The sequence below is a fragment of the Nicotiana tomentosiformis genome, chromosome 1 (genome assembly GCF_000390325.3).
Source record: "Nicotiana tomentosiformis chromosome 1, ASM39032v3, whole genome shotgun sequence".
Lineage (NCBI taxonomy): Eukaryota > Viridiplantae > Streptophyta > Magnoliopsida > Solanales > Solanaceae > Nicotiana > Nicotiana tomentosiformis.
In genome coordinates this window covers 46,191,847-46,203,420 of record NC_090812.1, presented here as the reverse complement: position 1 = coordinate 46,203,420, position 11,574 = coordinate 46,191,847, and the positions used below count along the sequence as shown (strand labels likewise).

At 35.4% G+C, this 11,574-nt stretch overlaps 1 protein-coding gene across 3 annotated transcripts; it reads left to right on the top strand.

Annotated features, from left to right (window-relative positions):
- Positions 1 to 2,332: 2,332 nt before the first annotated feature.
- Positions 2,333 to 10,007, top strand: LOC104094946 (phospholipase A1 PLIP1, chloroplastic). 3 transcript variants are annotated; one of them, XM_009600970.4, is made up of 7 exons: positions 2,333 to 2,666; positions 2,864 to 3,148; positions 5,888 to 6,602; positions 7,641 to 8,168; positions 8,321 to 8,380; positions 8,471 to 8,887; positions 9,057 to 10,007. In XM_009600970.4, exons 3-7 carry the CDS (start codon positions 5,928 to 5,930, stop codon positions 9,474 to 9,476), a joined length of 2,100 nt encoding a protein of 699 aa, XP_009599265.1. In that variant the 5' UTR covers positions 2,333 to 2,666; positions 2,864 to 3,148; positions 5,888 to 5,927; the 3' UTR covers positions 9,477 to 10,007. The 3 variants fall into 3 exon arrangements, with proteins under 3 accessions (XP_009599265.1, XP_070038028.1, XP_070038029.1); XM_070181927.1 differs by lacking the exons at positions 2,333 to 2,666; positions 2,864 to 3,148 and adding an exon at positions 5,136 to 5,257; XM_070181928.1 differs by lacking the exons at positions 2,333 to 2,666; positions 2,864 to 3,148 and having other exon boundaries at positions 5,481 to 6,602.
- The last annotated feature ends 1,567 nt before the right edge of the window (positions 10,008 to 11,574 follow it).

The window sequence follows — 11,574 nt, the reverse complement described above, 5'->3', positions numbered from 1 at the left end:
CCAACAAATAAATAATACGTCTTGGAGGTGATAGCTGAAACATTTCAGCGATAAGTGAACATGATCTTCAATCCACTGAAATGCAGAGAGGATTCATTGAACTAAGAGTTTCGTTTTTACAAAGATCCAATGGGGCTGACACGTTTTCATGGTAGAGTCATTGCATGGTTTCTGAGAGAGACAAAGTAAGTGGTTTTGCTTCTTTTTGTTTGTTTTTTGGGCATTTGGCTCGCTGCTGGAAAAAATATATAGATGTGTGTGAAACTGTGGAAAGATGGGCAACTGTACTTCTCTAGCCGGGTGGCGAAAGACACCGGTGTTCCACTGCATGCAACCGCACATTTGGCACTCACATTAACTAAACTTTATTGACTGAACTGGAATTAGTATGTCATTTTCTCAATAAATATCTCTCCGATGTCAGATTTTGTTGCATACTGACTAAAATACGCCTTTCTATTTTTTATTTTTATTTTCCCGGATCTATAGTATATTGCCCACGTACTTCTAAACGTGATTTAATTTGAAAAGGAAAAGATCATAGTATGAGATTGTGTAGTTCCCGTACATATCGATGTGTCTAATTTGTCATTGTAAAGAAGCTTTTGCATGGCAAGGTTCAATCTCACGAGCAAGTGCGAGTGCTGAAAACCTTCATTCTCTTTGTCATCAAAAGGAGCTTTTGCATGGTTAAAGGTTCAATCTCACGAGCTCAATGAGCAAGAAACGATATAAAGCTTTCTGTACAATGGTTTAGCTTTATGAAAAAATTGTAAAGGACAAGTGAAAAATTGAAATTATGCAAACATTATTTCTTGGTCTCCCATCTTTGTTAGTGAGAAAGTCTGATTACTATATCGACAAGTTCGAGGGGCGGAGGCAGAAGTTAAGCTACGGGTTCGCTAAAATTCAATAGCTTTTGTTTTGCAGTGTATTTTTATATTAAAAATATTATTAAATATATACAAATATTAAATTTAGAACTTAGTCATTTTCACTTAAAGTCATTGTTCCAATATTCAAAAATCATAAGGTTGAAATTCTGGCTCCGCCTCTGTCGACAACTACCTTCCAATATGATAATTTTATGCTTATCGGCGACTAATTCAACTGACACGCTCTTTTTAAAATTAAACTTTACGGATTCAGATATTGCATCCATATTACGTACTACGTATCCCTCCATTCATTTTTACTTGTCCGGTATTTTAAAAATAGATTTTCACTTTTACTTGTCACTTTTAGCATATCAAGAAGACAATTTTTTTTTTGTTATACCCACAGTATTAATTACTCATTTCAAATCATTTTTTCAAATCCTTTAAAAATACGCATCAACTAATATGAGTATCATGGTAAATTATACAGTTCATTTATTATTTCTTAAGGGGTGTGCAAAGTCAATAGTGGACAAGTAAAAGTGAACGGGGGAGTACAAGTTTTCTCATATAAAAATTGTTAGAACATGCGCAGCGGAATCAATCATGCAATCCAGGCATCACATACATGTAAACTAGACAATGATATCATTACGAGATTAGAAGCACTAACCTCTTGAAATCGTTGCACAGGTCCTCCACAGAGCAAGAATCCAGGGTCGCGGTCTTCTACTATGGTCCTAGTAAAACCTTGGACGAAATTGCTTTGAGTGGGCAAGAACAATACAACTCTAAAAAGTGAATTATTGGGTGAAAAATGTCTTCCTTATGCACACTCGTTTTTCAGCCCTAGAGGGCTCCAAAAACGTGTAGGATTCTACTTGTGCAAGTAGAATTCTACTCTAACTCAACATGATTACTTTTCTCCCAAGTCACTTTTTACCCAAGTCAGTCGATATTTTTACTAGGTATAGCAGGGGCCACAGAAATAGTAAGAGGCTACCAATTATAGTATTAATTCGAAAATTTAGATAAATTAATTTCTACTATAATTAATTGCAGTTTATTCCACTAAAAAATTACAATTGAACTCCTCAATCTGAATTTCGAAAATTCACCAACACTTATTTTAACTCCACATGTTAAGATCACAAATATCAATTAATTAAATTAAATCACTGACAATTTAATTTAATCAACTAATTAAATTCTCTATAATTCCGTTTAAACTATTTCATGTGACGGATACAAATTCTACCGGTAACAAAAGAATACATTTTAAAGTTAAATGAAAATGACAAAGATATGAGGAAATGGGCTTAATGCCAAGGTTAAAAATGTCAAGCGGAGGTGAAGATTCTCAAAGGAAAAAGAGGGACTCAAATACCACGTGACAAGATTCTTTGAGGCTGGTGTTTGTTATTCCACCCTGCCATTTGCCAACGCCCCTTATATAATACCCCCACAGACACCACAACACTACCCCAGATCTCACGCTCTCCAACTTTTCTATGTTCTTAGCAAAAAGAGAGTGAAGATCTTGGTGTTCATGTGTTTTCTCAGCAGGTTCACAACATTCTCACCACATGAAAATTTACCAAACAATTTCACCTTTCTCAGCACTTGTTCAAGTACATTTAACTTTACATTTCTAATAGGATTCAGTGCAGTGATATGCATTGACGTTTAGTTTATACATTAACTTTTTCTGGCAATCGGAGCTTTGAAATCTGATTCAATCGGCCTTGAAGTAGCTGCTAGACCAAGAGTGGTTTCGGCTATCGCATTGTATGTTAATCATTTATTTTGTTGCTTTTAATTCTACCTTCTCTTTTTTCATTTGTTTCGAATAAAAAATACAACATTCATTAGTATATTAAGTTTTGTTTGTTGTGGTAGATTTTTGGAGTAAATGTTGGACGCATGAGCTTCTTACCCCATATTATTTGAGCCGGAAATGAACTAAATGTTTTCCCCTTTCACAGACGCATTCACATTTGGAGTTGAGGCTTTTGCTCTGCGAGGAAAGTGACTCCATTTCTCCAAAGTTTTCTGGCAGAGACGATTGATCAGAGGTTTCCTCTGTTTTTGCTACTCTCTGTTCAACGTGGCGATTGGATTTATGTTATGTATAAAATAGACGGTATTTGGTTTCTCTTTTCCGGTGGCTTTCTGATCGGAGTTTTGAAATCTGATTTCATGACCTGGAAAAAGCTCTAGAAGTCGTGTGGAATCGTATGTGATCGTTAATCAATATTGAGAATTTCCAGGTATTTATTTCTCTTTTGCTTCATAGTATCCTTAATTATTACTCTCAAATAATTATCTGTGTATTTCTTTTTTACCCACCTTGAGAGAATGGGAGAAAAATAATTAATTTAGTCTTGAACTTCTAAAATGATAAATAATATGAGACAACTATTTTTAGAAAACATGACAGATAATTTGAGAAAGAATGAAATATTTTTTACTGTCGAGTGAAATTATGATTTCTCAACATTGAGTGATATAGTAATTCTCATATTTTTCAACATTTACTGATACATTGAATTGTTCAGAAATGACAAAAATCTGCTCTTTCTTAAGTTTGTTCTTTGTGGTCAATGTTTGGTGTACTACTTCTTAAATGCTGCTATAGTTCGCTGGTAGATGTTCACTTCAATTACGTATCGCTCTTTTAGTCTTTCTTTTCTAATTCTTTTTCTTTTTCCCGAAGCATAATGCTCTTATTAAATCTTGCAAATGAGTACTCTCGCTATGTTTATTTATGTGCCCTGTTCTGCTTGGGGGGCAGTTTAATCAACTTCCGGAATGAGATTAAATATAATTAAGTACCTTTTGAGAAAACCGATTTTCTAGACTTAAAATCTACATTAGTTGATTTATTTGAAAAATACATTGATTTCCTTTTTATACAACTTAAAACAAAACCAAAAAAAACAAAAGGAAGTCATAATAATAGAGCTGGAGTTAGAACCTACTTTTGAACCATTACTGAGCTTTATTTCTTTAAATAGTTGAGCAGCAATCAGAATTGCAATGTGCTTAACTGCCATAATAAAGAGAGTTGTCGCAAAAGTAACAGAAATGTCTTGCAAACAAAATAGTAAAACAGAACAAAGTGGGCAAAGCATAGGTGAAGGCTGATTTTTGGCAAATGTCTTTATCGTTAATTGTTTAGTTATTTATTATTAGAATAATATGGGTTTGAATATAGCATAATAAATACTGAAAATTCAAACAACTGACTCGAATTAATTTAGAATTAAGACATTTTAATGTGACCCGGGGATGAGACGAAAAAGGAAAAAAACAAAGGAATTAATAGAGCTACAATTTTTCTCAATTGAATGACGAAAGACAAAGAAAGCCAGATTTGTGCTGACTAAGATAAATTTAAATTAGAAGAATGGGTTTGCGAGGAGTAGTAAAAGAACCAACTCCTTTACAGCAATTAAGCAAGAACTTTCCAAAAGTAGGAGTGCTTTAATTATTAAGGAGCCTCCTTTTCTGTTGGGACTACTTTGCGTGTTCATTTATGATGGGCAAAAGGAATACTATATCTCTTCGTAATATTATTACTCACTATTTTGCATAGAAATTTCCGTTCTAATGTGAACATATTAGGTGGTAGCTAGGAAACTTATGGGACTACAAATCGTAGGACTTAAGCAGCGACGATAACTCCAAGGATGCAGATGCAGAGGGATTTGATGAACGATATGGTCAATGTAGGAGTTGAAATTAGGAGTGACCCAATCTTCCCATACCCAAACTTCAATTTCTAGTTTCTCATCAAATCTCCTCTCATTAAATGGTTTTCATGGGCTGTTACATTAAGTCATGTGCCTTGGCTTTTGTAGGTTGTAACTCCTTCTTTAGTACTCTTAATCCGAATCACGTTATTTATAGGCGTTTGTATACGTTAAAGATATTATATATGGACTTAATTATAAGAATATTTTTCTAAATTGTAATTTATATATGTCTTTAAATATTCCACTAAATTAACATTTCACTAATTGAATTAATAAGTGTAGATTAGAAAACAAAGTATATATTTTTTGATCGAACATCCATCACCCTCCATGGCTCAATGTCCATTTTTTCTCCTTTAGATTGATCCAGCACCTAGTAGATAAAATTCCACGTAATCGTTGCTTTCGATAAAAAATGGAGTTCAAATTTGTTTCCAGTGCTGAAGTTTAATACTGATCCTCTTTTCATTTTGTTCTTGGACGTTATTGTGGCGGACGCATATATAGTGACGACTGTCTTAGTTGAGAACGCTAAAATTGAGGATCCTACATCGAAATCAACAGCAAAATGCTTATTTTGTCAATTTCATAGATCAAAACAAATCTTTGTTGCTTACCAAGGTACGGACTTGGTTATTATTTCGTGTAAACTTCAGAAGGAAAATGTGGTTGCCACATGCATGACGCAACAGCGACATGGGATGGCTAAATCTAACCCTTCTTTTCTCAAATTTATTCTCTAGCCATTTAGGAGTTCGATCGGACTGATGGTATCCTAAGGTCCTATATGAGGCAGCCCCAGACTGGACTTAGCTTGTCAAGAAATATATATAAAATTATAAACTTTACTAACGCACAGTAAACTTAGAGATTCATGTCCTTGGAAAACTAATTCAAATTTTGGTTTAGGAATATGAAACGATTGTAAAATCCAAAGAAGAACATCGATTACAGTGTTTAATTCTAAAATTCTACTACTGTCTCATTAGAGGTCCAATTACTGTTAAGCCCATGTCCTTTTGATAGATTAGGCAAGCTACATTAATTATGATAAAGTAGTCATGTTCAAAGTTCTCCAAATTTGTGCTTTACGGTCGTTAAATGGAATCATCCTTATGTCCTCGTTGCGCACAAAGCCATATTTTGTCATGAATAGCTTCTTTTTAAGACCCCTCTTCTTTAATGTTTAAATTCAACAAGCCCCCAAGAATCCTTCTTATTCTCCCCTTGATTTCTTCTTCTAATGTGTAGGCTCTAGGTCGCCACAAGCAGTGATCAAGTCTTGGCAATCATGGCATGCAGTTGTGTATCCATAATAAGCTCTCCTGTGACCAAAAGCTCTAAAGATGCGTGGAAGGACCAAGACAACTTCCGGAGTTCATTTTCGAGCAAAGGGAATCGCGAAAAGGCTCAAATGAGAAGATCCTATTCCGACAACCACCTGTGCTGTCGTGCAAATCGTATTCAGTGTTCAGCAACACAGCCAAAACTGAAGAGTAGTCATTCCACAGGAGGTCCCTTTAAACTTCAGTTGTCAAGTTCTTTCCTCCCTGATTCTCTTCGGTCGTTCTTGTTTGATATTGACACCAATAAGGATATTAACATAGAGGACGTTATCTTTGAGACTGATCCTGACCATGATCATGACAACAACGGGATGGAGGTTGAGGACGAGACAAGAAGGTCCAATTGGATTCGAAGGCTCGTGGAACTTAGGAGAAATTGGATAGAGAAACAGAAGAAGAATGACACTGCAGAGATGCTCGACATGGAAAATAGTGGTGGAGATTGCGAGGATGAAGGTTGTGAAGTAGACTATGAAGATGACAATGATGCAGCTGGGGAGATAAACATTGATAGAGAATCCTTCTCCAGGTTGTTAAGGCGAATCTCCTGGTCAGATTCCAAGCTTTTCTCTCAGCTGGCTTTCTTATGCAACATGGCTTATGTTATTCCCGAGATTAAGGTTTGTTCACTTGTCCTGGACATGCATAAAGCTGGTTATTTATTTATTACTAATTTGCTCATAGTTATCTGGATTCAATCTTTACCTTCCTTATACTCCCACTCCACTATATATGAAAAGGAAACAAACAGAAAATGGATATAGATAAGCTATTTATTACTAGTATTCATCATTGTGTATGTTGCCCTTTTCTTTTGTGTGCTTTTTTTTTCCTTTCCTTACTGTGCGAAAAAAGGACATAACATGCATGACAATTGACAGAAAGCTGTTGAGCATTACATCCATCATAGTGAAAACTACCAAAGAAAAGCTCCCAGATTTCCCCCCTTTCAGCTTTGCTCTTTACTCCCTCCTGTCCACAATAAGTCATTTTTTTGGCTATTTTTACGCATATTAAGAAATTTACCTTTTAACATTAATTAGCAATGAAATTGACCATATTAACCTTTACTATCTCTTCACATAAACACTCCCAACACACACTCCAACACTATTTACTCCAAGGGCAATGTAGGAAAAAAATAATTCATTCATTCTTGAAATCTGGAAAAATCAGATATTTTGGACCGCAAGAAAAAGGCCAAAAAATCACTTATTATGGACCGGAGGAAGTATTTTTAGAAGTCATTATCTGGAAGTAAATGGTTTATCAGTATTTGGCACTTGCCTTTCATTTCCAAGGCTAGGGGATTTCTTTGCACGTGAAGCCTTAGGCCACATAATAACACTGAAACCAGAACAAGGTAGGTAGATTTACCCCGACAGCCATATGCAGTGCTCAACAAAGGCCTCCCAGTGCGGTCCCAAACATCTTTTCCTAGTTGATGTTAAATAAGTTTATCATAGCTGTACTTCAGTAAAATAGTCATTTAATCAAGAGGTGCCTAGAGCAATTCACGCCTTTAGGACATTCTTAAACTTCCTCGCCTTTGAAGAAATTCTCCCTGCTTGTGGCATCATTGATTAATTACTACTAGTATATATTTTTGACTGTTCTCATTAAGTCTAAGAAGTGAATATCACTCCTCCAATATGCAGCCCGAGGATTTAGAAAGATGCTATGGTCTGGTCTTCGTAACCTCTTCCTTGGTGAAAAAAGCAGAAGCTATGGCTATCAAAGCCAAGTTCGACAAGGATTCAATTCGTATTCCAGTGCCATCATCAGATAGTGCAGTGCCTAATACAGATAAAACAGAAGAAACTGAGCATAAGCATCTACCTCGGCCATCTGTTGCTTATGATATAGCAGTTTCAGCAGCATCTTATGTCCAATCCCGTGCTAAGGACCTATTATCACTTGGCACTGAATCCAATTTGGCAGTTGATGATGTGACCTTGAAAGGCAATAAAGAGTGTTTCACAGATGAAAAAGATGACTCTTCCCTAAGAGTATACAAGTCAGAGATGGCTGCATATGTAGCTGCATCAACAATGACAACAATGGTTGCTGCTGATGAGGAACAAAAACTGGAGGCAGCAAGGGACCTACAATCACTTCAGTCCTCACCTTGCGAATGGTTTATTTGCGATGACTTAACCACATGTACTCGTTGTTTTGTTATTCAGGTAAATAAGTTCTGATATTGAGATAGAAAAGTTCAAATAAAAATTGGATATGTTATCAAAGTTGGACACTGAAAAAAAAACTTTTTCCCAGATAAAGTGTGGTATGATTTACTTTCACCCAGATTGACAAGCTAACCATGTGTGAACTGCAGGGCTCAGACTCACTGGCATCCTGGCAGGCAAATCTCTTCTTTGAACCCAGCAAATTTGAGGTAGGCATCAGTATTTACTCTCTATAATCTTGTCTTTATAATTATGGAGAAGATTAACTGAATTGGCTATGAACAATTGCATTGCCACAGGAAATGGATGTCTTGGTTCATCGAGGAATTTATGAAGCTGCAAAAGGAATATATGACCAATTCATGCCGGAGATAATGGAGCATCTGCAGAGGTTTGGAAACAAGGCAAAGTTTCAATTTACTGGCCACTCTCTTGGAGGAAGCCTCTCACTTTTGGTCAACTTAATGCTGCTAACCCGAAAGGTCGTCAAACCATCCTCTCTTCTACCAGTTGTCACTTTTGGATCACCATTTGTGTTCTGCGGTGGTAAAAAAGTGCTCAATGATTTGGGTTTAGATGAGAATCATGTGCAATGTGTGATGATGCATAGAGACATTGTTCCGAGGGCATTTTCATGCGTCTACCCAAACCATGTGGCCCAAGTCCTCAAACGTTTGAATAGTACATTCAGATCCCATCCCTGTCTGAATAAGAATGTGAGCACACTCTCTCTTACGTAGTTTCTAGATTTAGAATTTTGGAGTTACTTTAAATCCCATCCAGTGACCGAGAAAAAAGTTACATTTACATTTTTACAACTCAGATGTTACTTTCAGCTTTGTGTAACAATCTAATCCACCCTGGTACATGTGCTTATTTTTGCAGAAAATGTTATACTCTCCAATGGGAAAAATATTCATCATCCAGCCTGATGAGAAGTCATCCGCTCCTCACTCTTTGCTTCCTCCGGGCAGTGGCCTTTATACCCTAGACAACAACCATTGTGCATTTACTAGGAGAGCTTTCAGAGCCTTTCTGAATTCTCCACACCCATTAGAAATTCTAAGTGACCCTACAGCATATGGTTCTGGTGGTACAATTCTCAGGGACCATGACTCGAGCAATTATCTGAAGGCTGTGAACAGCATTATAAGACAACGGAAGAAGCTCCTTGTCCGGAGAGTAAGAAAACAGAGGAACATTATTTGGCCGTTATTGGCTTCACAATCTCCACATGCATGGAGCCATGAGCGCAACATGGAAACTAGAGGAATATTAAGAAAGGAAATAATGTCAGGGGTTTGATTTCTTAGCGAGAATTCATAGCCCCTCCCTTGACTCTTCTCTTGTGTCAAACGTGCCAAATTACAAATTGTTAGAAGAGCTCAACCTCATTTGAGAAGTCTTCCTGCCAACTAACCTCTTAAGTTATCCCATAACATAAGATTTTGACAACCATATGAGGAAGAAATGGTTCAGCCTATTATATGAAGACTGTTGATGTACCATATAGCAACAAAATGCTGATTTATCAGGAAAACAATAAACAAGGGAGCCTGGTATGACTCCTATTCTTCACACTGCAATATTGAAGTGCATGACGTTTGTAGAGATCCTTGGAAAAGGAGAATGGATATAGTAATGACAGAAATCATAAGGGGAAGTACAGGAAATGTTTTTAAAAGTTGTCAAATTGTATCATCTTGTATATAGTCTAGCGAGTCACAACACCTTGTCAAGTAATTATATCATGGAAATAGTTGTTTATAGTGTAAATAAAATGTCAACTTGTGAGTTGTGAAGTCTTACTTGAAAACTAGTGATAAGATTTTGGAAGCTCCTCTCCCATCATCCACACAACATCAGATCACTGAAAGGTTCATAATGCTCTCTCTCCTCATCACAACCAAGAAGCTATTTAAGTTGTCCTACATTGTTCAAAGTTGTTTCAAGTACCCGATGTGAACACTCATATAAAGCACAGACGTGTTATAGAAACTCACACTCCTCCTTTCAGATATTAAAAGAGGAAACTTTTCAAGAGTTAGTGTCAAAGTGGACCAACAGATTTGAAAGGTGAGCTGGTGATTGGAGAAAGTAGATTCTAGCTAATGCATAAATTTAACTCTCTGCTCAATGTTATTCAATTGTATCAGCAGAAAAAGGCAGCAATCTGTCACTGTTTAGTTATACTCTTTCAGAAGCAGTGCTCTTCTCTCAATTGTCATTTCCTGTGTTATTTAGAATTATACAGGCAGCTATAGAACTTGTACATTTATAGCACCTTCTTGTTACTTTATAGTGAACGGTAAAGGTCCAAATATGCCCTCGTACTATACGAAATTGAGCACATTTGTCCTTCGTTAATAGTTTAGCTCAAATATGCCCTTACCGTCACATAGTTGGTCCATATATGCCCTTAGAGTTACACAGTTGACCATATATGCCCTTTTCGAAATGGAATTCACCCAAACTAATTAGCTCTTTCGTTAATTGTATTAAAGTGTATTACAAACACTATTTCCTTTTTATTAGTACTTTTTTTCTTTACCTTTCTCTTTTCTTTCATCTTTTTTCTTTTCTTCTCTTTTTTTTTCTCCCTTATCCGATTTCCTCTATTACTGATGTCTTCTCCATTTTCATCACCAATTTCACTTAACAAATCTTATAAATTCCAATTACTAAGAAAATTCTCCCATAAGAATATTTTTATATATCTTATGTTTTTTAATTTTTTAATTTTTACTGAACATATATTTAGTTCTAAAAAATTTAACAAAGTAAGATTGAAATAATATTTATGTAACAAAAAATCCGAAAATCCAACAAAACCGTACAATCCAAACCGATATAATTGGTTTGGTTTGATTTTGATAAAAAATCGAACCAACCCGTTCCATGTACACCCCTAATTTACATATATAGTTAATAAAAATAATAGAAAATGTCCAACTGAAAAAAGACTAACAACTCAAATTTATAACACTACAACTTGAACTCTAGGCTTTTAATCATTAAATTATCTTTCCGAAAATAATTTATATATTTTGGTCTTTTGAGTATTGTTAAAGGTTGAGATATTTTTATTATTTTAAATTTTAAACCATAATTTTTGAAATAATTTAATTTCATTTATTTAGAGGGCCAGTGAAATTGGAACTTGATTACCTTATGGGAGCATTTTCTTAGTAATTGGAATTTATGAGTTTTGTCAAGTGAAATTGGTGATGAAAATGGAGAAGACATCAGTAATGGAGGAAATCAGATAAGAGAGAAAGAAAAAGGAAAACAAAAAAAGAGAAGAAAAGAAAAAAGATGAAAGAAAAGAGAAAGGTAAAGAAAAAAAGTACTAATAAAAAAGAAATAGTATTTGTAATACATTTAATACAATTAAAGAAAGAGC